A 27,971-nucleotide genomic window follows, 5' to 3' on the forward strand; every position below is an offset into this window, starting at 1 on the left:
TAAAACACTGCCCAGTATATTCAGTACGGCATTATTCACACCATCCTCTATCGCATTCTTTGTTGATGGCGGTGCGTCCTACAGTGAACCGTCATTACCATAGCGCCGCCTGTGGCACGTCACATTTCTCACTGCGCCGTTCTTGGCGCATCGCGTTTCTCATCACGTCATGTATTGCGCGCCAAACTTGTCGCCGCGCCTTTCTTGGTGCACCGCGTTTGTTGCCGCACTACCCTGGGTGTGCGTCCCTAGCGACGCGCCACCTTTTTCGCCGCGCCGTTCTTGATGCGCCGCGTTCGTAGCCGCGCCCAGACTGCCGCTGCCTTCGGCTCATCGTCGTTTGCTGTCCATGCGGCCTCTAGTGCAGCGGAGTTAAGGACATATATACCTACGCGGGACGTTAATCCGCTACCCAAGTCCACACCCGAGAGCTCACAGGCACATGGACGGGAGCTGGCCAGCGCTCTGGTACAGTTACACGACACTGACGGTACAGCACACTACACCTCAACCAGACGGCGACGAGCATGCCCAGGGCAGCACCCGGCACAAATCATGCGACATGGTGAGTCTGGCCGCATGCATGCTCGTGGCCCTAAGGATGGCCTGCCCTGGTGCTCCTCGACTCGTGAATTTATCGACCTCGTACCGTTGGGAATTTCGTGCTGTCGAGGGGGAGGGGGGGGGGGGAACATCAACCTTTTTATGGTTCCTGTAGAGCTTAAGCGCAACATAGGATTTCGTTTAGAGGGAGCCTATACAAAGAAGATTTTAACGTCGAAAGATCTCGCGTTCGTTTAGTATACGAAGTAAATTTTCGGCAGCACACGAAGCATACCAACAGTCACAAACTTCGTTCTGAGCCCCACAGCCAGACAGGTTTCCGAACCAATAACCGCCACCACTACAGTACAGCGCGACTGTTCACAGACATCCAGCCGCAAACAGCAATCTTGCCACACATCCACGAACCCCATCAGCAACGCCTACGGCACTCCGCATCCGTAGTGACCCAGTGACGAACACCACACAGCCCACGTCAGCGCGCGTGCGCACCCAAAGGATATTGTTTCTCCTTGGCAGGCGGCCGCTCCCGCTCCCGCTCCCAGTCGTACTCGGGCGCGTAGCGTGGCTCGTCGTAGAACTCCACCTCCTCCTCCCGCTGCCGGGGAGGAGCGGCGGCGACGTCAGCGGTGGGCGGATCGCCGACTGACCGGCCTTGGGGGCCGGGGACGGACATATACGACCACACCCACGCTGGTGGGCCGATGGCGGGGCGCGGCAGGGACCAGTGATGGTGAAACACGCCAGCGTCAGTCGCAGGACGCAAACATTTACTATCTAGCTATTCTGTCGCGTTCGGAGTTCCAGTACCCCTGCTAAATGCTGGAATGACGGATGTAGCAAGAGCTTAGCAAATGGTCCATCTGTTTTTGTCATATGTAGAACAATACAATAGTGGCGCTCCGCAACTTACCAACGGTGGAGGGAGAATGACAGGAGCATGATGAAAAATCACAACAATCCCACAAGACATTCCACACAAACATGACAATCTAAACAAATTGCGCTAATATAACCATTTCTTGCAACCAGACTTGCCAACCCCGTGAGTACACTTCTGCACGAGAACCCCGTCCACACGGGCAGTGCCGTGTCCTGCCTGACCTCAACATAGCCAGTGAGTGTAAACTTCTATTCCAGCCTTGAGCCAACCCTGCCCAGCGGCACGGCGGTCGGCCGCATACCACCCACGCGCCGGCAGACGGGCCACGCCGCCAGTTTCGCCACCACCACATAGCCGGCAGCGTCTCACAGCATACCGGACGAGCTCGCGGCCAAAGCATTAATCGCTGCCGATTGCAGCACCGGCTGCGACAGCGCGCGACTGGGAGGACTTTCCGCCCACAGCTGGTCGAGCTCGCGCCACGAGAGCACGGAAAACAACCGGTCGATTGCTGCGAGTCGGGGATGAGTGGTGTGCAGATGAAATTTTCCAAACCCTATGATAAATGCATTTTAGAGTCCGTCTCCAAAAGAACGGGCATATCGGTCTATAACGATTACCGTAAAACCGCAATGTGCGATATTTTTTAATACGCGTCTTCCCAGTGGCATGTCAAGATGTGCACAATGCCGCGAAGGAAATCACCCCAAGATCGACGACCTTCTAAGCCCACCGGCATTACATGCGCCAGACCTGTTAGATCCCGCTGCGCATTCAATCCGAGAAGCCCACTCATTAACCAGCAGAGAAATTGCACTTTCCACGCCTTTCATCCCCACGAATTAAAAGCATCATTCCTCGCACATCTGCTGACCGCTGAACACACAGGACTGTGTAGTGGGTCTCGAAGGCCCTTCCACCGCCGGGGCGACGCCCTGCTCACCCTCTGCCTCCGTTTGTCCTTGACCTCGCGGAACTCATCGCCCTCGGAGCGTCGCTTCGCTGAAACATCAGCATGGGTCAGAAGGCGGCGCGACACAGACAGGCCCTGGGCACGTTATACGAGGCTCAGGAAGCCGTGTAATGACGCAGGGACACTTCGCCACTATGGGAGTGGAATAAGAGCACATTTTGGTTATTTTACGAGTGCAACCACTAAGACCATGGGAGAGACGGTCTCACGGTAAATTGGGCGAACTACCAGGCGATGGGTTTGGATCTACAGCCTCCACATCATAAATTCAGCCCCTTCTCCATGGTGCGAAGCCGTCGCCATGCAGTGGGGAACAATGCCACTGCCGCAGCCCGCTGCTGACTGCGGCGCCCGACCGTCCACGCTGTGAACGTGAACCGAGCACGGCCGCCTGGCCCACTCACCGGGCTTGTCGTCATCCTTCTTTCGCTTGGACTCGATCGGCGATCCCCTGTCGTCCAGCGACGCCTGCCGGCGGCGTGTGTTCGTCATCGGCAACAGCACGCGCGCAGCAGAGGGCGATCTCCACACTGCTGCCAGCATGGCAAACCAGCAACACGCAACACGAAATGCACTGGCGGCAACACAGAGAAATAGTGACAGAGGTCAGCTGGTGCCGGATCCAATGCCTGGCACCAATGACGAGACGGAGAGCATGGCTAAAAGGCACCAGACTAAATGGACACTAGCAGAATACAAGCGTCACAGCTCGCTACGTTTAAATTAACGACCTGATTAATGTCGGGCTTGTTTAAGCGGTCAGAGGTGACTTTACCGTTTACTGCAGGCTCGGCCGACAACTGGTTACCGCACCGGGTTACAAGCCATTCGGGTCATATACTACCAAGGCCTTGGAAGCTGAGTCAGCCTCATCGAACACGGCCATTTCTCGGGAATGACGTCCCATGCGGAACAAGCACACGACATGCGCTTCGTCACATCCAGCGGTTTACCCTTTTCCTTTCCTTCTTGTCTTCTCGTTTGTTTCTGATTTCCCCCTCCTCCAGGCCCTTCTCCGACTTCTTCCGTTTCTTTTTCTTCTCCTCGTCCTTCTCTGGCATTTTGTCCAACCTCTGTAATAAGATATGCCGGCCATCTGACCCCATTTTTGGCGAAAGAAAGCTTCCAAACCCAAACCAACCGACAATAACATGACTGGCAAACCAAGAAGCACGCGCGTCCAGGCCAAAACGGACAACCAGACCGTCACACACGGCACAACGGAACTCTAACCGTGAACAAGCTTGGCAGCATTGCAAAGAGCGAGTCAGCCCGAGCTTTAGCGGTCTGGACACGCCAGGGTGCTGCGTTCCTCCTTTACTGGACTGCAACAGCTGTGATACAGTACCTGAGGGCGCAGCATCGACTTCGATGCGGCACACACGTACGACCCGCGCCACTGAATCAACGTCGGCGCACCGAGAGGGCGGCTTCGGCGGCCTGGACGACACTTGCCAGCCGCTCCGACGCCAGCAGCCCCGACACGGCGGCCGCGCGCGACGGGGGTCTTCCTGCGTCCGGCGGGGCGGCTGGCGGTCGCCCCCCTTCCGCTCTTGGTTACGCGTCACGGGTCCGAGCTCTTGCACCGTCGGAGCCGGGCTTGTCGAGACTGCGGCTCCGACGGGCGTCGACTGGCCCTCTGGCCGACGGTCTGTCCCACGCGCATCCTCCTGGGCTCTTCCGGGGCTGACGGCGCCGGCGGACGGCCCGCTCCGCTGTCGGGACCGGCCCGCGGCGGGCGCTGGCGCGGCCGTAGCCGCTCGCTCGGCTGGCCGCCGCCGCCGACTCCGACCGGGCAGCGGGACTTGACCGGACGAACAAACGACACCCGCCGACGGGAGACGCGTGACCGCGGTCAGGGGCGCGGCGGCGGGGAGGCGCGTACGTCTCGCAGGCCTTCAACCGGCGAGAGCACCCCAGCCGGCTCAGGAGACCGCGGGAGACGGGAGATCATGCTGGCCATCGAAAGGACGAGTCGAAGAAGCAGAACTCCAGATGAAGACCGTTTTCCATTCAGACCTCAACAAGAGCAAGCCGTCTACGCCGACGTTACCTATGTGACGGTGTAGCGTACGGCTATCAGATCTCTCCGGTAACTGCACATTTCCAGCAGCGCCGACCCTTGTTTTTCTGCTCACTTGCTTTCCATAAATCTTGTACTGCAGACCTCGTGACTTGTACTAACCACTGACCTCGTTTACGGACGGGGCTCACACATCACAGCCCGATCTTTGTGCAAAGGGAGAATATTATAAGTCTCATCACAGCAGAGACATCAGGAGACGTCACGCAGCGCAACCATCACAAAACTCCTTGAAAGACGCGGTCACAGTGAGCTTCAAACCTCCTGCCTGCTCCTGGAGACCTCGACTCCGATGGGCGCCTTACGTTACGACTTCCTGCTGCAGTGCTCGCGCAGCTTCCCCCGCACCCGGCGTTGACGGCGCGCTACACTCCGGGAGGCGTCTCCCCGCTCACGCTGCTCGTGTCCAACCCGCCGACCGGCGGCCGCATCCTCTTCCCTCGCGCCGACACTTAACTATGCACACTGGTGGGCTTCTCTCCGACGGGGCGACTCGCCGTCGCCGACGGCGACGCCCGCGCGGCTCGGCGCCGGCGCGCGCGCGCGAACCGCCCGGCGGCGGCCGGAGGGCGGTCGGTCGGCGCTGGCGCGGCGCTCCCTCCGCGCGCCGCCGCTCAACTCACGTCAATACTAACCTTACTCTCCACTCGGCGGCGCTTGGCCTCTGGAACGGAGACAGCAGCGGGTCAGCGACGCCTGCGAACTAGGCACGGACGCTGGCACGCAGGCGGTGCCGCCAAGCGCAACAATCCGCTGGTGTCTGGGAGCCGAGAGAGCAGACACTACAGCGGACATCCTGGCGACCACCGAACGATGTTGGCCTCCATATCCAGGCACAGACAAAGCTATCCTCACCGGACGCACACACGACCTCATAATGCCAAAACCAAACGCTCGCGCCGACCGCGTCAGCACCCTGCCGCCCCCCGGTGGCCGGTCACGTCCTCGCCGCGGGCCGGCGCGCGGACTCACCTCTGTCGACGTCAGAGGCCTCGGGCAGGCTGCGCACGGCCGAGCCGGCCGGCCGGCGCGGCTTCTCGAAGTACTCGTCCTCGACGACGCGGATCTCATCGGACTCCCTCTCCACGCGGCGGGTCACCTGGTCAGCGGGTCAGCGGGTCAGCAGGTCAGCGGGCCAGCAGGTCAGAGGTCGGCAGGTCAGCGCCGTCAGTCAGCTGACACCGCGGCGCAGCACAGGCCGTCGCCAGCAGCCGTCACCAACGGCCACACTTTACGAGCACGTGCGCGCAGCCAGCTCACTGAGCGACCCGAATACAAACACGGCGCAATGAGTTTTTACGCGACTGGAATATCGGACCGGAACCACAGAAGCACTCGAAAAACACCTGCCAAAGGACAACCCCAGCACAACGTGTACCTGACCCACGAGCCCGCAGCGCCGCGTCCCGAGCGGGCGGCGCGACCGGCTGTCCCACGCGACACCGCACACCTTTTGGTTTCCGACTCTGGCGTGCTGTGTTTGGAGGCCTTCTTGTCGCGCCGCTCCTCACTGCTGTCGTGCTTGCGTTCCCGGGCGCCGGCGCGGTCGGAGCGCGGCGTGCCGGAGCGACTCCGGGTCCTGTGGTCACGGCGCCGGTCAGAGCAGGCAGCGAGCGTGACCTGAGGTCACCCGCCGGCCGCCGTATCTGGAGCGCCGTGTGACCCAGGGCTCGGCAAGGGCGATGTGGTACAGGCACGGTACGCGCTGAGGTCCAGGCGAAAGTCAGCCGAGGTCAGATGTGTTACCCGAGCTCGCGGCATGGGCCAGTGCCGCTAAGATCGGCAAGCAGCCGTATGTAACTGCGACCAGAGATTACGCCACGAGTTTGACGGGCCTCGAGAGTTTACACCCTCAAATCGGTCCTCCGCCTGCACTAGCCGACGCGGATCGTTCGCCTGCACACACCACACATCCCCTGCAGCCGGCGGCCGGGGGGTCGCCGCACTCACTCGTCGTCCTTGGCGCGCTCGCGCGGCCGGCCGTCCCGCTTCTCCCGCCGGTCGGCGTTATCCGGCGTCTCGCGCTGCCGCGGCGGCTCCTGCTTCACCGTCACCGTCTCGGCCGGCGGCTCGGCCGGCTCTGCCGACGGACGGGGCACGCTTAGAGGTGCCCAGCCGGAGCGCAACACGTGCAGGTGGTGCACACCAGTAAGGCAGACATTTCCAGTCACGAGGGGAACGGACCAGTCTACACCTCCCGCGCCCGAGCCACACCCCTAACTTCCCGAGAAACTTTGACATCCGTAAGTCTATCCTGGCCGTCTACACCAGCCTTCACCTTTAACTCTGTAGAATCACACAGCATGGCCAGGCTGAGAGAGGGTCGCCCCGTGCCCGGTAGGCCGACTCTCAGTCAGGCTCCGTGCTGCTTACCGTGCTTCGCGGTCACACCGTTGGCGACGGCGGCCGCCTCCTGGTCGGCGCCAGCCTTGGTCGGTCGCGCCTCCCTGCCGGCGGTGGTGGTGGCGGTGGCGGTGGTGCCGGCGGCGGCGGCAGCGGTGGCGGTGGCGGCGGCCGGGGCGGCGGCTGCCGCGGCCGGCTTCTGTGGCGAGACACCGCAGTCAGAGAGCGGGGCGGCTGAGCTGGCCGTCGGGGGGCGCCACCACAATGCCCGACTGAGCCTTGTCAGGCGACGAGATAGCGTGAACACTTGAGCCATCAGTGTCAGCGTCCGAAGCCAGTCCGAGGTCTAATTTGGAAAAGGAAGGATTTCTGGGTCCTAGATCCGACAAGATGAAACCGCTCTATCCAGACCGCGTTACCGCTGATGGATTTCGACCACCAACGACGATGAGGGGCGCGCGGCCCAACACCGCCCGGCGGACCGACCTTGCTCTTGTCGACTGTGTGGAAGTCCTTCTCGGGGATGTAGGTGTGTTTTGCGGGCGCGCAGCAGGCCGGCGTAGCTGGTGGCCATGAGCGCCAGGTCCTGCCGCTTGTTCTTCTCCGCCTGAATCACCTGCGGCCAGCGGACGGGGAGCGGCTCAGCTGGGGTGTCAGCTGGGCACACGGTCAGGTAAGCCGCCCTGCTGACACAGTGCCGGTTTCAACTGCGCTTACTGGCGCACAGATTCTCGCCCGCGTCCGGACTAGCCCCAGAAAGGCCAAAACGCGGAGGACGGGCAACAAATCGCTGTTGCAGAGTTCTTAGATCTCAGCAGTCTTCATACGCTCTTCAAAAGCTCCATATATTGACTACAAACAAGCGACTATAACAAACAGAGCTGCAAGAGCAGGCGTTTCCATGGAAATGCATAAGCGACGTTTCCATTATGCAGAGTGGGGGTGACAGCCAACATGCGTGGGACATCTCGCACCACAAACCATCTCCACCCCATAATCACGTCAGCAGGAATGCTGCTGCCTACCCTGGGGCTCAGACGACTTGTATGTCACGACACTGCACGGACTCTAGCCTCCCCTATCACACTGCGACGCCCCCCCCCCCCCCTCCCTAGCGATGACGAACCGGCGACACCACGCCAGCGCCGCGGCGAGCCCCATCCGGGCGGCGCGACGTCCGCCTCTCACTCACCGCCTCCACCTTCTTCTCGACGATGTTGGCCACGTGACTAAGCACCGGGTAGCAGGGCAGGATCTTGATGAGGATCTTGAGCGCGTTACGAATCTGCACGTACTCCTTGCTGTCCAGGCAGGTGACGATCGCCTACCAATGACCGCAGGCCGGGTCAGGGATGGGCACGTGCCGGCGGCGGCTCACTGCTGGCGTTTGGCTCTGACGTGCTGCTGTTTCTATTTAGCTGAGAACTGCGACGAAGGCTGCCTAGGAGGGCGCAGGCGTATTTGGCAATTCCCTGTTTGGCGTGCGCAGTTACATTAAGTTTGAGACAATACAATGAATGTGAAAACCATATTACGGCAGGCATAACCGGCGATAGAGTAACCAAAACAAAGGAGCGTACATGGAAGCAGCACTGGGCTTTGAAGCGGATAATCAACAGTCCATAGAGGCAGTGGATGCCAACAAAAGACGACGCATCTCGTTTGTAACGCAGGTGCTCACCAAACTCCAGCCTGCAATCTACTTGAACATCACTTGAAATTACCAGTACTCTACAAAGAAAAGTGCGCACATTCCAGTGTGGCGCCTTGTGTTGCATCTTCACCACGACGCTCCGAATCCCAACCTTGGTGATTTTATAGAACCACTTGAAGCAGACGTGGCGGTAGTTCTCGTAGTCGACGTGGTCGCTGCGCTCGTTCTGCTTGTTGGAGACGCGGAACTTGGTGACGAAGCCGGGGAAGAAGGCGCACTCGCGCTCAAACACCTCGCGGCTGCCGTGCCAGCGCATCACCGTCTCCAGCAGGGCGCACAGGAAGCGGCCGTAGCGCGACGCCTCGTTCTCCGTGCACGACGTGAACGTGTAGGTGATGTTGCAGAACAGCTGCCGGAGGCCGGGCGCCAACAGTGACGGGCGGGAATGGTGCGAGGTGATGGCCGGAGCAGGACGCAACGGGACCGGCGGTCTCGGCGAAATGGGCGATACACACCAGTGACAGCACCGCAATGCCCGCTGATACATGGCAGTTATCGTGTGACACTTGCGGACTGACACGCAGCTCGGCGTGTTTGCGCGGCTGACCCGCGTTGGGATGCTGCTCCCACGTATCAGAGAGCCGGCGACAGGCCCGCAGACAGCGCCGCCCCGACATGCGTCCCGGCGGCCGTGTCAGACAAGCGGCTGGAATCCGACCGCTTTCACTCACCGTTCCGTCCCGAGCCCGGTTCACAGTGATTCCGTAGCGATATAGACAACCGCAACGCAAAAAGCTGTACAAAAAGGTCTCGAATAGTCACAAAAATCGCATAAACTTTGGCAACCTCTGGACGCTTGGCCACCTCCATAACAGCTCCGTAACGTTATGGAGCAGGTTGGGGGTTTTCAACCCTTGACGAAGTGCGGACGGCAATATTGCAACCTTGCGTGCGTTAGGGTATGAATGCTTGCTTCTTTTCCTGAGCATTGGGGACGATTTGATCTTCCTGGTATGTTTGCGTGTAGAAGATAAGCGAATGAGGCGCACACGAGCCGTTGTTGCGAAGCGGGAAGTCAAATTTGTTTTCATGAGAAGGGAAAGGGAGGATTGAGGTTTCCATGATTTGCTAAGAATGGACAACAGCAAAACTGACACAAAGAACTGGTGGAGCCAATGTAAAAATACCAGTTATTTGACAACCGGTGTCCAAACCTCAATCCTCTGACATAAATGGAAAACTCTCCGCCCAGCATGTGCTCTTAGTCTTCAAAATAACGCATCTCAGTCTGCATAGATTCGAATGCTTCAACTCACTGAGCATTTATAACCTGCATAATCCAGCTTTAAATCCACTCACGGCGCATTTGCTGTGTGCAGCGAGCAATCCGGAGAGGCCTTCCCGGCTCACACTGTGACGGAGGCGCGGCGAGACTACTCGACACTTCTGCCCATGCGCAGCTTTACGCTCCTCCCACCATTGCGGGGCTGTCGCCTCACGGAGGCGTCGCGGAGTCGTTACGGAGCCGGTGTGAACCGAGCTTCATTACCTGACAGCGGTCCGCAGCTCTGAAACCCAACACGCACGCTACTCCGTACCATTCCGCCGTGACCCGCATACCACGCTGGTGCGGCGCCTCCTCTGGCAGACGCCGTCGCGTCCATCAGTGGACCCACCCTGTCGTAGCAGATGAGCGTGGAGAAGTTTGGCGTCTTCAGGCTGTGCAGGGTGTGCACGAACTCGGCGCAGTAGAGCGCGTCCATCGAGGTGAACACGCAGCGCGGGAACAGGCACATCTGCACGAACTGCGTCATCGTCTCCGTCTTGGCCGACTTGGCCTGGCGCGGCTCGAACCACGAGTCCTTCTCCTGCGGCGGACAGCGGCGCGACGTCAGCACGGGGTGGGGGCCAGACAGGCAGGCGGGGGTCACAGTCATCAGCTGACGAGGCCCAAACACCTGATTCAACGCTGGAAGGTTTAACAGCCGTAGTCGAGACAGTTGCATCCGATGGTAACCCGACAGACACGGAGCCCGCACCTTCTTCAGGCGGGCGATCACACGGTCGACGTGCTCCTTCTGGCGCTTCTCCTCCTCGTGCAGCTTGTCGATGAGCGCCTGACACCGTTCCTGCTCCTTCTTCCGCTTGCTCTCCGTCTGCGACGCACAGGAGCGGCGCGTCAGGCTCGTGGTGGAACGGCGAGCCCGCAGAGGTGACATGTTCTTCCACACTGGTACGGGCGATGAGTGCAAAGCTTTTGGAAAGAAATGGGGATTGTGGCCATTGAAATGGAACGTGCATTATATGCAAGATTGACAAAAGGGGGCAGTGTAAACACATGATCAGGGGTGTGAAGAGATGAAAATGGTGGTTACTAACCGTCCATTAAGTCCCATACATATGGAAACAAAAAACAGTATACACATTCTCTTTCTCATTTTTTGTTACCCCTCTCCACCGCGAGCCCCAAATTATGCATACACTATTGCCAGTTAACCCAAAAGTTTGCCTAGTCCTTTCCAGCACAAAAATCTGACCCATCAACAGCTCCAACCCTTCCAAGGCCATCCGCCAACCTCTCGCAGTCCGGCCCCGCCCCTCCCCCGCCCACACCCATCCACCCCCGGCCGCGCCCACTCAGACATCCGCCAACCTCTCGCAGTCCGGCCCCTCCCCTCCCCCCGCCCACACCCTCCACCCCCAGCCGCGCCCACTCAGACATCCGCCAACCTCTCGCAGTCCGGCCCCGCCCCTCCCCCCGCCCACACCCATCCACCCCCGGCCGCGCCCACTCAGACATCCGCCAACCTCTCGCCAGTCCGGCCCCTCCCCTCCCCCCGCCCACACCCATCCACCCCCGGCCGCGCCCACTCAGACATCCGCCAACCTCTCGCAGTCCGGCCCCTCCCCTCCCCCGCCCACACCCATCCACCCCCAGCCGCGCCCACTCACCAGGTCCCGGTTGTCGCCCAGCTGGGTTGCCTGCTGCTTTAGCCGGCGCACCTCCTTCTCGTAGCTCTCGGTCGGCACGCGCAGGTCGCTCAGCGTCAGCGACCAGAACGACGTGAAGAACTCAGGACTGATGTCGTCCCAAGTCTTGGCCGGGAACACGGGCACCACGGCCGCCACCACCGGCGCCAGCACCTGCTCGCTGGCCGCCAGGTACTTGTCGCGCTTCTGCTCCACCGACAGCGACTTGTGGTTCTTCTCGGCCTTGCGCAGTTCGTCGTACCGTTGCTGCAGAGCGGCACGGGCCGGTGAGCGAGGAAGCGACGCATCGAAGGCGCTGGCGGCGCTCTGGCCATGACACAAGCGGCCCCGGTGTTCGGGACAGAAAACACCAGTCAGTAGTGGACGAAAGGGTGTGTTGAAGAACATGTAGAGGAAAACGGCAACGTGCGCGATGAATTATTGGCGACTTTTCCACGCCTATACACACGTACACAATCCCATCAACGCTCATTACTCAATGTGCTACGTGCGTCACGGATATAATAGTCAGGCGATCAACAAGACTCTTCCCAGTACAATGCCACCGCCAAACACAGACCCCACCCCGGAGCCGGCGGCTCGCGGCGTACCGGCGCTCACAGCACCCCACCAGTCCCGTGTCGGCGGCTCGCGGCGTACCGGCGCTCACAGCACCCCACCAGTCCCGTGTCGGGCCGGCGGGACCGACGAGGGACACACAGCCCGACACACAGCCGACACACAGCCCGCTCACCTGGATGGCGTGCGTGAACATGGGCCGCGCCAGGAAGAACGCCACGTCCGGACTGACGTGGAATTCTGACAGCAGCTTCTCGAAGGCCGGCAGCCGCTGCCGGTAGTCGTCGATGCTCAGGGCCGACGACAGGAACATGCCGAACTGGACCATGGTGTCCTGGCACTGCCGGACGGAGAGGGGCAGCCGGGGTCAGGCCACGGGCGGCGCGCGCACGACCGCGCTAAGCCGACTTCGAAACACTGATGGCAGCTTTCGGTCCCGGTCCCACTTGACCGGGCCTGATCCACTAATCACGGACAAACCCCCGCACAACACAAAACACAACTCGCTTCCGTTGACACACGCTTAACGCCCATGGCAACGCATCTGGCACTCCAAACATCACGTGACCGTGACAAGCGACGCTGGTCTGGACCGCCTGACACCACGTGACGCAGCGACACCGGCGGTACCAGCGATCGCACCTGGTCATACAGCTTGCCGACCAGCTTGAGGTGGGAGCCCTCGGTCTCCTTGAAGACGACGCAGTGCCGCTGCTGCGCCATCAGCAGCACCATCGGCACCATCAGGCCGTTGTCGATCAAGCTGTCCTTCAGTCGCTGCGACGACTTCTTGGTGTTGCGTACCTGGTTGAAGAAGCCCGCCTGCCGGCCAAGGAAAGAGGGTCAGCCTGCAGCTGACAACGCCAGCGGAGCTCGAGACACCGCCCCACCGGGTCAGCCGTGCCGCGAGAGGCCGGCGCTGGGTGCGTCTGACCTGGGGCCGACTGCCACGTGGCCCCTCTGGCTCCAGAAGCTGCCGTTCAGTTGTCAGTCGCGTTTAGCTGACAGCGATGTGCTGTCGGAAAGGCAAGGTCGAGCACCCTGTGCCAGGCCAAGCCCGCTTGATATCGGCATGGTAAGTTGCCGCAATGACGTCATTCATACACATCAGGCAGGTACAGCCTTTTTTTTCCACCAACTATTCGCAGCCGCAGTGCACTTAACATACGGCGAACAAAAAACATCGAGCGTCGTGACATGTTTGGCACTCAATGTCTTTACACACAACGCTACCGGTCGCCTCGGCATGCCGTTTACGCGAATTGTACGCCCGCCGCAGTCCGGTCCTGGTAACCAGTGCCGAAGCGCCCAGGGGTATGCAGCCCACTGACCTCGGCCCGGAGCATCTCGCCGCCGGCCATGGCCGACAGCTGCTCCTCGGTCATGTCCTCGACGGCCTCGACGCCGGCCATCTTCTGCACCACCTCGCGCAGGATCAGCAGGTCCAGGCTGCCCGCGCGCGGGGACGCGGCGTTAGTGGCGTGCGTGCCGACGTGACGGCTCAGGCCGGCGTACAGCACTGGCAGCACCCAACCGGCACACCGCTTGCCGAGCCAATGCCAGCGCGCGCCTCCAAATCACCGCCAGTGCCCCGCCTGCGTTAGGTGTGACGTAGTGCACGGACACAAGCGAGCCTGAAGGACACGCACCTACACAATGGCTTCAATATCGATGACTGTGCTCCCCATATAGAGTACAATGTTCGTTTATCTGGAATATACAGTATATATATATATATATATATATATATATATATATATATATCCCAATACACATCAAAAGTAGAATTCCTAAAATGAACGCCCGCCTCTCCACGAGCTTCAGGCACCGACTCACCTTTTCATAGACTTGAGCTGGTTGGCGACGTACTGCATGAGCCCAGTGAGGTCTAGGTTGTACTTTTTGAACATGGCTCCGCAGAAGTTGGCCAGCGAGGTGAGCCAGAGCGACAGCGAAGTGCCTGCCGGCCGACGACGTCACATCAGCGGCCGGCGCATCGACCACATCACACGTCACTCGTCACATGTCACACGTCACATGTCACACTTCGAACCTCCCCGAACTAACTGCTAGCACCCCGACACCGCGAGATCCCTCCGTCTGAACCGTCTGGGTGCCAGCCAGTCTGCGAACGCTAAATGAGCAGCCGCGGCCGTGCTGATCGCACAGCATCGGATCATGGAAGAGTCGGACGTCCCTCGAGTCACGTCAATGGTGAAGTGTTCAGAACGGATTCTGACTGGTGTAGCCATGCCCCGCCCACCGTCAGCACCCGCGGACTCTGCAGCGCTGGTACCCGCCGACTGCACGGAACGCCCTAGCGCCACCGCAGTCAGCACGCGCCATCACTTCAATCAAAGGTGAAACTTGTTCTCAGTTGGAGGCGTTCCAGCCGGACGGCCCGCTGGCCAGACATGCTAAAGCGGTGTCCTAGAATTGCCGACTTTGTGTGTAAAGCAACATCCAATGAGAAGGAATTTTTCACTCCTTTTCCCCATATTTTATGTGAATTTTTCACTCCTGCCTGACATTGTCTAATCGCACATGCCAAACCCCTATTCCCCTTTCTGAGGTTTTCAGATGTTATCCATAACCGAGCTCACTTGAAACCACCAAGCATAAACGAGGCTCCGCAGAACCTGGACGCCTATGACCACGTCCTGCCCCACCTACATCTGAATCATGTCTATGTATGCACAGAGCAAGGGCGCCAGGTACCTCCAAGCCCAAGAGCCCCAGCGACCCCAGCCGCTTGCACGCATCAAGTTTGGTTTGTTTACAAAGTGCATCACAATCTGCAGCTGTGCACCAATGCAAGGATTTCCCGCATCCCCTATTTTTTATTGTTTGGTCTCACCACCACACCACGAAAGCAGAGCCTAGTGCAAACACCAGCAAGGCCTGGTAGATAATTTTACTCCACTTTTTTCCCCCGAGGAAACTTGACCACTAAATTGCATCATTCCTGAAATACAAGAGTGAAAAGTTCAAGAAATGTCGTCTAAATTAAACTTACCAGATGAATATCATCATTCGAGCACTCATGTTAACAGATTTTAAGTCAAGTCAGCTGATTACAAAATTTGCGAGAAAAGTACCAGTCTTTACAAATATTTAGCTACTTTTGTTTGTCTTGGTATCATGCGAGTGTGATAACACTTTATTCTTCCTTCCTTTTCGATTGTCTTTAAAGGCACTATCTGCTACTTAAAATTTTGACCAATTTCTCCGCTCAAACTGCAGACTTGTACGTAATTCATACATAAATTGGATTAATTCGCCAGCCGCCCAAACATGTTTGATACGCACCCAAGCGTGAGCAATTCACAGGGAAAGAAGGAGACAATTTGAAGCACCGAACTTATTTTTACCGCCATTTTTGCCCTCTTAAGCCCTCGGTTAACCGTTTTCTTGGTTCATGGCGGCGCTCAACAACGATAAATATAAGCCTTTCGAGTGTCTGAATCACCAGGCTACCTTGGAAGGCTATCGTAATGCTGCCATACAGGGCCTTGGGACAGACCTGACGTAGCTAATACAGAAGTGTTAGCTGGGAAGCAGGAAGAAGCCAGTAAGTCTCCTGTGGACCAAGTACTTGCTTACCTTACCTGCTTTCAACACATGATTGGTAACCAGAGTTAGCCATTTTCTGTTTTAATCCATCGGGTTTTGTCATAATACAAATTATGATGCCACAAGGCATGCAATGGACTTACTTTGTTCAATATTCTTGGTTAGTTGCCCCAAATTTCTTAAAGTGGTCCCTCATGGCTGCTTTAACCAGATGTTTTCTATAGTTCTCATGGTTTGCTGACTGGCAAGTGACTGTATTGTATACATGCACTATATTTTTAGCACAGGGATACTTCAGGCTGCATAGCAATTATAATATGAGTTAAATATTAGTGTGTAATAGTCAGACCATCTCATTTAAACTGTGAAGCTAACATCCCATACTTTGTCATTAAATATGAATAAACAAGCCCAAATGGATGCATCTGCTGCGCCTGAAAAGGCAAGCAGCAATACTGGCATGGTCATCTAAAAGTCATGTTACTTTTGGAGAAGAGAGATCGTTTTTTTTGGAGCATACCCATTATTGCCCTTGACAGGTTAACCATGACAATCAAAATAAGTTGTTCAAAGTGATTTAAAGTGTTTTGATTTGTGTGTTGTCAACTTTGCCTGATGTCAACAAGCATACACAAACGAACTGAATAAAAATGCAAGTTGAAACCAGCCAAAAACTAGCTTTAGGTATCATGTTTTTATCACAAGTGCTGCTGTCAACAGATAGGTGAGTTGAGATGATGTTCATCATATGGGCTACTCTAAGTTAGGTTAAGTTGGTTAAGTGCATGTCAAGTGGCGATAGGAATTGTGCAAGAATCAGTAACTCACAACTGCTGCTGTGATACAAACAGGTTATAAAGGATGAGATGATGCAAGGCCTCTTTAAGTTAGGCACAGGCTACTTTCATGGAAATAAGCATTGGTATTTTGTAAGAAACAGTGACAAAATGTTTGTTTTCCCTGACCCCATCTTAACAGAAGCCAGAAGTATGTCTATTGTGTTTGACTTGGTGATGGGGCTGATGTGTAGGAGTCCAAGGATTTTTTGTTTCAGTGTTTTGTGCTTGTTGAATTTTTTGCTATTTTGTGACTGAATTTACTTGCTTTGTTTTGTTTTAAAAGTGCTGTGGAAGGGAACTGAAAAGTGCAGCATCAAATTATTGGTGTTAATAATTTGCTACGCTCACAATGCTGTCATGAAATTACTACGCTTTAACACGTTCCCGGTTGGCCGGCTAGATACCCTTCGCTCAGGTGGGGGAGGGGGGGAGGGGGTCAATTTGACCCCCCTCTGAGACCTCGGGAACTAAGAAAGCTAGAGACACCAAATTTACAGTGTGTCTTGGCCTATATGTGAACTCCCTTACGTTACGGTTTCAGCTACCTAGGTCATGACCTTCAGGTCAAATAAGGTCAAACAAAGTCGAATTCCAGGATGGTCTCCTAAGTGCCCCCAGAACCAAGGCAACTGCCTCTAAGCGAAAGGTCACAAGCCCATTTGAAGTCATTGACCTTGTTTGACCCTTTGAATGTCATGGTGACCAAAATGATACAAGACTGCCCTGAGATTTATATTTGAGTAAGCCACAAAGATTACGCTAAAGGCCGACCCAGTTCATGTTAGGTCGGTTGCCTGTTCTGACCTCTAAGAAGTGAATTGGAGATGTATAATGTGGTTCCTGCTGTCAATAAATTCGAAATGAGCACCAGAAACTATCCCATACAGCAAGCTCTAGAGTAATAAATCAGGTTGGCTTTGACCATGTTCTGACCTTCATACCTGACCTTAGGTCAGCGTAATTTGCTTATTCAATATTTGTGATACCTAAGAAAGCATCTCAGAAATGTATGCTCTTCGTCACACACTCCGTTGTTGTACCAGATTGAACGATTCCCTAGAAATTGCCTTTGCTGAAACCGTGGGCTGACTTTGACCTGTCAAAGGTCCGCGATCTTACAGGGTACATCTCAAATTTGTATGCCAAACGATCCGCTATGCCATTTTCTACAGCTATGCAAAATTTGGTGCGGCTACGCCGCGCCGTTCAGAAACCATTTGGAAAAAGCCCTGGGGGGGGGGGGGGCAATTTGCCCCCCACCCCACCCGAGTGCCTGTTTATGTATTCTGTTTCACTTTAATGGCCTAAGATGTCAAAAGACGAAATAGTTTTAGATTCCTGATATTACGTCCATGCCAACCTGACATAAATGTCTTTGTTTGCTGAAGCATTGGTCACGAGCTCATAAGTTCCATGTTTTGTGAATTTATTTTTTCATTCCCGCACGGTCCTTTTGCGATGGAATTTTTCACTCCCACCCTAGTTCAAAAGCGATTCTAGCTCCCTGTGCTAAATGGTAAATCCGTGAAAATTGACCATTGTGTGGAAGAGAAGGAAGTTTTAGCCGCTTTCACGTTGTTCAGCCCCCTCCCTCCAAACTGATCTTGCTAAACTGCGCATTCGACTTCAATGACGCCACCACTGGGCATAGTAATTGGAAACACGTTTCCAAAACTTGGCTATCCGTAACCACCGAAACGCTGCCTACGGTCCAGCCCCCCCCCCCCCCCTCCCTCTCCCCATTTACACACACCAAACCGAATTTGTTAGGGCTTACGGGTTAGATGGAAAGGTGTCCCGCAACACGCAACAGACAACACCAATACACGGGTGTGTTCCCCCAATACAGAGCCATCGGCCATCCGGTTGGGCCGGCCGGGCCGTACCGTCATGCTTGGTGCGGTCCTTCTCGGGGTTGGCCAGCGCCTCGATGATGCAGTAGCCGAGCACGTCGTACGACAGGTTGGTGATGTACTTGAGCGAGTCCACCATCGGCCCTATCAGGTTGTCGTAGATCTGGATCTGGCCCAGCATCTGCGGCGCCGGACGAGCGGCCACTGATGAGCCAGGCCGCCCTCACCTCGCGGGCACGGGCGGCAGCTGAATATCACAAGGCACTCACTCGCCACCACCGCGCAGACGGGACGTTGTGGGACACGGATGCCGACCGTCCTCGATGCGATCGCTACACCGTAAAATGGAACGGGGGAGAACGAGCCAAAGAGCATTCCCCCGGCCAATTTCCACCTTCTGGCAATGCGTTTATTCCCTCAAACCAATCCGGAAGTGATATTGGTCGCTGGTGCTCCGAAAACTTCAGCCTGAAGTCAGGACGTGCACACTCACGTATTCGAACATGTAGCCAGGAGCGTTGTGGGTCAGCTTGCCCATGAGCCGACCCAGCGGCTTGACGTTCTCCTTGCTGATGCGCTTCATCAGCGACTTGGACATCTTGATGAAGTCAGCCCTCTTCCGCATCAGCTGCGGGTGTGGCTTGTGACTGTCGTTCTTCCACGTGCCGTACAGCCGGTACCTAAGGCGGCGGAAATAACGCGTGGTCGCTGCCCTCTCAATTAAAAATCTATCAACTGTGCCAAAGGCGTAACGAAGCAGGTGTTCCAACAACGACGGTCTTCAGAGAAAGCGCCAAAGTGTAATACAGCTGACCAGCAGAAGTGATCGTCGCCAGATGCGACCGACCGACCCCCTCCACCCGCCCCACCTGTGCTGGTACGGGTAGAAGTTGAGCACGGTCCAGATCTCCTCGGCCAGGCAGCAGTTGGCCTCGAGCAGCACCAGGCAGGGCAGCACACTCTCCTCCAGGATGGTCAGCACGTCGTAGAAGAGGAACGCTTCACGCGTCTCCGGCGAGTCCGGCTCCGGCTGCTGCAGCCGCTGTGACCAGGCCGGAAGGCACGAGCTCAGAATGGCCAGTGACGGCCAACGGGCAGCTGGCGATCGGTGCCTTGAGGCGTGAGATAGAGGGTGTTCCGCATCCGCGATTACGCAGCATGAATATGGCCACTGCATGGCGGGTGAAGCAAACAACAACAAAAATATGTTAGTCGACGCACCAATCAAATTCAAAAGCTATTGTCATGATACACTTTCTTCAAGGCTGACACGATGGACGAATTACCCACCGACACCAACTTCACCCTTTGGCCACATCGCGCTCCATCTTCGCCAGGTCGCACCAACGTCCCGGGCCACAGACCACTGACCTGACCGCCACCACTGATCGCCGACTGGGCCACTGACCTGGCGGTGGGCGGTGCGCGCCACCCGCAGCACCTTGTACACGAGCCGCACGTCGGCGGCCAGGTAGGGCCCGATGGCCGAGAGCAGCGGCGCCACCTCGGAGCGCACGTCCGCCAGCTGACAGTCGGGCCGCGCCTCCAGCAGCGGCGGCAGCGGCTGCGGCGCCGGCTCCAGCGCCGCCGTCAGGCCGCTGTACCTGCCCGGCGTCATCAGCGACGCGTCACGCATCGACGCGGGCGAGGCTGGGTTACGAGCTTGACGAACTGGACGGCCCAAAGCCCTCACTCCCAGGCAGTCGGTGACGTATTCACACAGTGCGCGGGGGATTCGACCTCGAGCTCCGAGTCCAGAGCATACGGTCCTCGAGTCCGCAACGTTTGTGCACACACCCCGCACGGCCACGGTCGATCTGTACGCCTCCTCCGTTTGCGGGGCCCTTACCGTCTGTAGATGGGGTCGAGCCGGACGGCGAGCAGGCGGCAGGCGGCGGCCGCGATGTCCGGGTGTACCATCAGACAGAAGTCCGGGAACCGCGCCATGATGCGCTGCGCCGTCGCCCAGTCGCCGACCGAGAGCACCGCCTCGCACAGACCCAGCTTCTGGCTCTGCGACAGCGGCTGCGGCCCGGGACCGGGCGTCACACGGGCGGCGGGGGTCGGCGGGAGTCGCAGCCCGAGGGAGACTGCTCGGGGGCCCAGTCAGCACACGCGTGCGATCGTCACGCCGCGCTGGCGAACATCACAGCTCTGGCGGACCCGGAGAAAAGCTCATGACGCGTCACACTTGAGCAACTCCTCCGCAACGCCGGCTTACCGTCCCAATGACCGTCGAAATCGACGACCCCCCCCCCCCCCCCCCTCCCCTTGCCCGACAGCCGGCCGCTGCCACAGGCGGCGCGGCGGCGCTGGACGGTGCCTCACCGCGAGCGGCGGCAGCTCGGCGTCACGTGGGCTGTCCTCCTTGTCCTTGGTGGAGACGACGAACGTGCGCCGCTGGTACTCGGCGGCGGCGGCCATCTGGCGCCGGTGCTCCGCTTCCACCGCCGAGTCGGCCGGCAGCAGCTGCAGCGGCAGGGGCAGCGTCAGACCGGGGACACCGCCGGTCTGAGTGCGCCGCCGAGAGTGCGGACGGCGCTGGGAAACGGCGAAGGGCGAGGAGCCGCGGCGATGGGGCACGACAGGGCGGCGTGAGAATACGCTGGACACCGCGGCACGGCATGTCAGGAAAGACACGGAAGCTCCGCGCACAGATAAGCTGCAGCCCTGGGTGCAGAAAAAACAGAGCACCACGCTCGACGAAAACTTCGCGTACACTTCTGCAGATGAGGGCGGGTATGTCACACTCCCAAGCGGACTACACGCCAAGGGCTCACGGCCGTGGGAGCCAGGGCTAAATCAGCACACACCGCAAAACACTGTCGAATCGCTGCATCTTAGTTCGCGGCCGGCTGCTCACAGCACATAACGAGTAGGCACTACAGCCGAAGCTTCGTACCCTTAACAAGGCCGCCAACGGTCAGGTAATGTGATACAATACGCCTCATCGGACTGCTCCGCGCCGACCACGTCCACGTCCGAGCTCTGAACGTACGCGCCAGCTCCGCTGCGCCAACTCCGGCGGCCGCACACGCACCCAGGGCCAGATGTGTTCCAGCTGGATGACGCCGTGTCGGAGCAGGAGCGCCGTCATGAGGTGGAGCGAGCGCGGCGTGACTGCCTCGGCCTCCTCCTGGCCGGGCTGGCGCCGGCAGAAGCCGTACTTGGCGCCCACCATCTCGCTGACCGTCGCCGCCGACGGCATGTACAGCCGCAGCAGGCCCACGAGGAAGCCGTGGCGCTCCGGCCGCGCCTCCAGCGACGACAGCAGCAGGTCCAGCACTCGGTTCGGGTCCAGGTTGAAGCAGCCTGCGCGAGACGGCGGGAGGGGGGGGGGGCGGCGTCAGATGGGGCCGCCTGGGAGGAGTAGGGGGAGGGGACTAGGCCTTGGCGGCTCGAGGCAGGACTGTGTTTCTACGGTGTGAACATCCGTCACAAAGAACTGTTGACATGAAGTTACATCGTTGTCTTGCGTTGTCCCATGAGCATTAGAAACCATAGGAGCAACGCATGCGTTTTGAAGTCCACTAGTTCAAAAAGCCAGGCCCACTTTCTGCCAAATTAATTATAGATGGTTCAGCTTAAAAGCACGCGGCCCTGGTCGTCAGCACTAACATATTGGTTGCTGCCGCCCCAGACAAGTCATACTTACCAATGACAGATTTGATAATCTCCAGCATCTGCTCTGGGGAGGACGAGGCTGGCTGCTCCTGATTGAGCTCCACCAGCAGCTTGGCGTACCCCTCGCTCTCCTCACGGAAAAGGTTGAACTTGCGCTGCTTGTAGCTGAAAATCAGCGACATTTACCAACGGCATAGCGAGAAGCGCGCTCCACTGCTAATGCGATTCCGGCACGCACTCGAGTATTCTAAATATGTCGCAAGACCGATAGATGCATGATCGCGCCAGGGCTGAGACACATAGGACAGACTGCGCACGAATTATTGCAAACAAACAAACAGTGAATAAGCCGGTTCAAGATCTGGCGAATGCTGCATGAAACGGCTTCCGCAAGTCGCAGAGTCTCGCGGCACAAGAAGCAGAAAGCAGGGATACCACCGCCCTTCCTCGGAGAATGGCTTACTAGAGCTTCGTCTTCAGCTTGATGAACTTCGAGTTGAAAGCCTTGGGGTTTTTCACGACGCCGATGTGAGGGAAACTCTCCACCTCCATTCGCTCCCGCAGCAGCTGGTTCGATACCGCCTGCAACAGCATGACATGTCGTTGGTGCCCATACTATGGCCAGACGCACTGGTCAGAATCATCGTAACTAAGCGTCTCGTGCCGGCATCAGCCATTTTTCACGGTGACATTGCTGGTGGAGAGCACGGTATAGCCACTGCGACAGTCGTCACAACTTACATGTTCGTCCAACCTGGAACGAATTACACGCTGTCGCTAAACGGAGCTTGTTCCAATAGCTTTGCAACACGAGTTGGACTCAGCAGTTTCCATCAGTGCACAATGCATCTCAGGTAAGCGATTGGGATGGCCGATAATTATCTTCGTGTTGTGTGCATTATGGTAACAATATCGGCAGGACGACAACACACGGATGCGCACACCGGCACGCATCGCAATGAGCGTACCCCTTCCACAGACTTGATGATCCAGTACAACCGCTCCTTGTTTTTCGGGTCATCATTTGCCGACATTTCCACCTCCAACATTCCAAAGATATCGACAGCCTGGGCTGGGAGGTCAGGATGAAGAGCCTGCAACAGCACACACCATGTATGACATCCGCGAGGTTTGCGCAGTTGCTTCAGGCCAGATGACGTCGCAAACAATTGCCACAAAGCGACTAATGCAATGACAGCCTGCATGATCATCGTCGTCAGGCTGGTCACATTCCGTAGTCAATGGGCAAAGACGCGTAATCCGCTTTACAACCAGTCTGAGAACACAGCCGTGCGAGCGAACGTCGAAATGTTCATATCTACCCCACAACAAATGCCGGCGCATTGGAGAGACGTCATAATTCAAAGGATGAAAACTTCCACTGATGATCTGAAGATGGTCGGTTCACGCGTAAATATCGCTAATCTTCAGTTTTCCTGCCACAAATGGCAAGTAAAATTGCAGTGCAATAGCTAATCAATGCTTCCCTTATTAGCCTCACCATGCTTCCCACATAGTATGTGCTTCCCTGGATGTGTCTGAATGCGCAGAAGTTACACATTATTACTTCGTCTTTCCTATACACCATTGTTCATTTCCCTATTAATAACGAAACGTATTCCAGAGAATCGCGCGATAAAAACACTGCTGCTCGCAACAACCTGACAAGTTGTTGACGCAGACATTGATGCAAACATTAAAGGCAGTAAGGTAAGCTCATTTATGACTAGTGGTATACATTTAAGTGAAAAAGACTGTTTTAGACAACACAAGTTCTCTGTTGGTAAATGTGCTCCTCAGTACACCAATATCTTACTACGTCATTGTATCCTCCACAACATTAATTGAGAGCCAAATGACGGCCGCTTTATCTGAAAATCGTGCTCATGACCACCATATATGAAAGACCCGACAATTATATTTTTTTTGGCCTTGATCGCCGCGTGACCCAGGGAATGGCAGAATTTTAATGACGTTATTACGACGTCATGGATCCCTGGGTGACATCGAAAAAGTCGCCCCGAAATGGCCTGCACATCTTCGCGGGTGTTCGGCTCAGAAACTGGAGGGGGTTTCGGTCTTAAGGACAGAGCTGTGAACTGCACCAAATGATCTTCAAAATCGCTTTTTCAATTCAAAATCCCATACAGATGTGGAACACTCCCTTTCGTGAATGAAGCTGAATGAAAACGCAGCCGGTGTAACGCACCGGTCCACTCGGGCGCATGCTTAAGAGTCGCCTCGCCCTACAGTGACCCATGCATTGTACGGCAATATGACATCAGCCAAGGCGCGCACATGGCAAATCTGGTACTTACCACTGCCTCTGCCAGTGTCTTTGAGACGCTCTCCTTCTTGAGGGTGCCATCCGTGCCAGCCAGGATGAGACGGTAAAGACACAGACTGACATCTGTGGGCCGGGGCACGGCAATGACTGACACTCAATCAACGGAAATTCGTTCATAGGAGCTGCTGACATGGAAGAGACGTATTCCAACCTTATTATGTGGAGCAATAACAATAAGACACACTTTACTGTGACAAATAATATAAGTATTCTGAAACAATTCCACCACACTAATGGGTGGTGAAAGAAGGTCAATGACATCTGGTTTCTGTCATGAACAGCTGAAAAACTAGTCATGTAAGTACATGTCAGAAGTGAGGAGGGCATGTAATTCATACCTTCTGAGGATCCCACAGAGCCCAAAAGGCCCTTCTCTGCTGGTGGGATGATATTCTTCAGGTACTGGAGGCTGAAACATAGAAAGCAGGTCAGTCCAGGGCGTCACTAGGATTTTACATCGATAATCTGGGGTCCAAGTGCTCTTTGGCCTAGAGGGTAAACAGATAATTTGGGTGTTACACCAGCTCTCATGGGTTCATTGCTGCTATCCAGAGAGCACACACCACTCTGTCAGGGAATAGCACTCCTGCTAATAGCACTCCCATTGTTCATGGAATTCTGACTTCCACTACAGATTCCCAGTGGCACCGGCCCACCCGCACTTGATCACAGGATACTGATCAAAAGATTAGCACAAGAATCAAGAGTGCCGATACTAGAGCAACGAAGATTTTCAAAGTCTGCCACAAAGTGACACACTAGGAATAATATCTTGTTGTAATTTTGTACAAGAAAAATGACCAAACTTACAAGTCACTCCTTCCCACACGTTCCCAATGTTTCACCAGCCCTCGAAACTGGTCTGGAGTCATTGCTGATGTTGCTACCTGGAAGCAAACTTCTTATTAGACTACAAAAGGGAACCACCACTGGCACCTGTCTTAACTGGCTGGTTGGATCGCAGGCTTATCCATGATATGTTTAAACCCTACTGTGGTGATGCAGCTCGCTTAAGCCTGCGGCCATGTAGATTGGTGAGAGGCAATCAAATAAGCCTTGACATGGAGTCTTTTGCCCAGCCAGTTTTGATCTATCAGATGACAGCACTGCACCAGTGATAGCCTGCCGCACCAACCAGCGCGACACGGAACTCTCCATGGTGCACTGACCAGCGCGGTAGGGACACTCTCCACGATGTACCAGCCAATGCGACAGAGATGCTCCCTGTGATGTGCCAACTGGCGTCTTCAGTACCATGGACATGGTTTGCCTTTAAGATAGACCCTTAGAACCAGTGGCTCACTCAGGGAACAAAAACCCACTCTGGGGTGCTGCCACAGCCCTTCCACTTTCTCCACAAGGCCCCTATACATCAGGAGGTGCCTGCTGTGTGCAATGTGCATGCTCGTTACAAATACGACCGGCGTCCTGACAGCAATCACTTGGTGAAGACAGCTCCCCACAGATGATCAAATCAAACCAATGGATGTGATTTGCATAACTTAGGCACTGTTGAACCTTTAAAGGGATAAATTGATCAATTATGTGACCAAAATTTGGCCATTTTCAATCTCTTATCTTCATTGTAACACACCAGTTACACTTGGTGAAAAACTTTCACAGTTCACACTGTGTTGAGCATAATGTTCCCAAAAGGTTGTTTATGTTGGACCCCTAATTGGACCACAGATTGAAAACAAAGACAGGCATATTGCTTGAGGCAAGATAAAACCATCTGCATCCTAGGATTTGATGCAAATTTTCTATAAAAAACAGAAACACATAAAAATTCTCTTTAGAACACTTTAAAAATAAAAACACTTTTAAAAACCACATATTCCATTAACATCATACATGGATAGCACCTTTGTATGTTTGATGTAGAAGCATATTGATGATGCTCATATAGGTGCATCAATGTCTGAATGGGCACATAAATCCTTTCAGATAACATCATCCCTCACTCAAACTAAACATTTCAAAACTTCAAACACTTAAAAGTGTTGTCATTGATGCATTATCTGTGACAATCAAGCTAGAGGAACTGTAAGATTGTGTGTGTGTGTGTGTGTGTGTGTGTGTGTGTGTGTGTGTGTGTGTGTGTGTGTGCGTGCGTGCGTGCGTGCGTGCGTGCGTGCGTGCGTGCGTGCGTGCGTGCGTGCGTGCGTGCGTGCGTGTGTGTGTGTGTGTGTGTGTGTGTGCCTGTGCATGCATGTGCTGAGGGTATATGATGTGAACACTAAGACAGACTTTCAATGAGAGCAACAAAGCAAGTTATCATGGACATAATGTTCACAAATAATGGGAATGCCTATGCCATGGGCTAACAATCTATGCCCAGATAATGTCTCATTATCATGGAAATGATGGTTCACTGCCATTCATATGTAATCAGTGATACCTTAATACAATTCAGCTATTCCCAGACTTATTCAGTGCAACATAAAATGCATGGCAACTATATGGCAAAGCAGATCACTGAACTTTACCAATATTGTTGCCAAACCTCAATATGTTGGCCGCCCTTTCTTACAGTTTACACAATCTTTATGCTTTTAGGTGCACATTCTCACTCAAACATGCCAGTGTTTTGCTTGGCCCTAGTCAACCTTCCAAATATTGTGTGCAAGAAAACATTTCACATTTGTCTCAAACAGTATCAACATTCTAGCAGAAAAAAGAAGAGCAAATGTAGCTATAAATAAATGTAGCTATAAATCTAAGAGCTTAGTCTGGCACACAGTCACCACCAGTCAGTGCACAAAGCTAATGCTTCAGTAGAATATAATGTTATTAAGGATATTTAAAGGAAAAATATCTCAAAAATTTAACAAAAGAAACAAAATTCAGCATGATTTGGTCTTACTAAGTTTGGTGCATACATGCTCCAATACCAGCAAACCAGCATCACATAAGCATTTGAAGTAGTGGATGGATTTTTTGCAGACTGTTTGACTGGGTGTTTTACTTAACTTTTTTAAAAAAAAAACATTGCAGATTGGTGGAAGGTATGAAAAACACACTACTATAAAAGCATTGGACACTGTGTAACAAGGGAGCAACAAAATATAATTGGGGATGAACACATCCCACTCATATCTCACAAGCCAGCCTATGCCACCACACAGCAGCAAGAACAACAGCGACAATGTGGGGTGAGACATTGAGGGCACACAAACAGATAAAACTGGGTGCAACTAATATTTCCAGTTTCTGAAAGTCATCTTAAGTCTTATTCCATTGCATGGGAAAAGGGAGAACAGTACATACTACTTTCTTCACAACAAAGCCACAATCAGCACACAACTTCAAAGCGTGTTTAGCACGTCATTTAATCATTCATCACAATCCAGTGGTGTATGCTTTATGCCTTCAATAGCTTGTGGTGAGAAATCGCATGCTCATTTTAATATCTGGAGCAAGTAAATGGATCTTTAAACTGAAAAACGGCCATGCGCGCCACCCTATTAATTTCGTGGTATTTAATATCGCTTGAAAGACATTTGAGAAAAATCAAAGATACCTGTTGCGTTTTCTATAGCATAACTGAAGTGCTTCTCACAACTCAAGTGCAAGTCGCCACCAGCCACCACGCGCACTCACGCCAGGCCGCGACGATTATATTTTTTGACCCGTCCGTTTAGTTTTACTGGAGCCTTTTCCATGCTGTGAGAACCTAGCGGTAA

The 27,971-nt window shown here is 55.1% G+C and overlaps 1 protein-coding gene across 1 annotated transcript; it reads right to left on the bottom strand.

Annotated features, from left to right (window-relative positions):
• LOC119099660 (THO complex subunit 2-like) lies at positions 1-27,914 on the bottom strand. The gene is given in 35 exon segments (XM_037222725.1): positions 1-361; positions 1,068-1,162; positions 2,391-2,449; positions 2,825-2,888; positions 3,374-3,768; positions 5,144-5,167; positions 5,476-5,582; positions 5,954-6,082; positions 6,454-6,527; positions 7,333-7,371; positions 7,373-7,462; positions 8,039-8,170; positions 8,652-8,909; positions 10,177-10,368; positions 10,540-10,656; positions 11,453-11,737; positions 12,225-12,389; positions 12,692-12,871; positions 13,381-13,498; positions 13,886-14,009; positions 18,348-18,495; positions 18,808-18,994; positions 19,184-19,356; positions 19,723-19,839; positions 19,879-19,918; positions 20,164-20,339; positions 20,643-20,783; positions 21,355-21,626; positions 21,970-22,103; positions 22,402-22,520; positions 22,907-23,032; positions 24,257-24,348; positions 24,624-24,694; positions 25,096-25,172; positions 27,809-27,914. Coding segments are annotated over 34 exon segments (4,536 nt in total). The 5' UTR covers positions 25,158-25,172; positions 27,809-27,914; the 3' UTR covers positions 1-330.
• Between the last annotated feature and the right edge of the window lie 57 nt (positions 27,915-27,971).

This window comes from Pollicipes pollicipes, unplaced genomic scaffold, assembly GCF_011947565.3.
Source record: "Pollicipes pollicipes isolate AB1234 unplaced genomic scaffold, Ppol_2.1 Scaffold_4861;HRSCAF=5738_pilon_pilon_pilon, whole genome shotgun sequence".
NCBI classification, from domain to species: domain Eukaryota; kingdom Metazoa; phylum Arthropoda; class Thecostraca; order Pollicipedomorpha; family Pollicipedidae; genus Pollicipes; species Pollicipes pollicipes.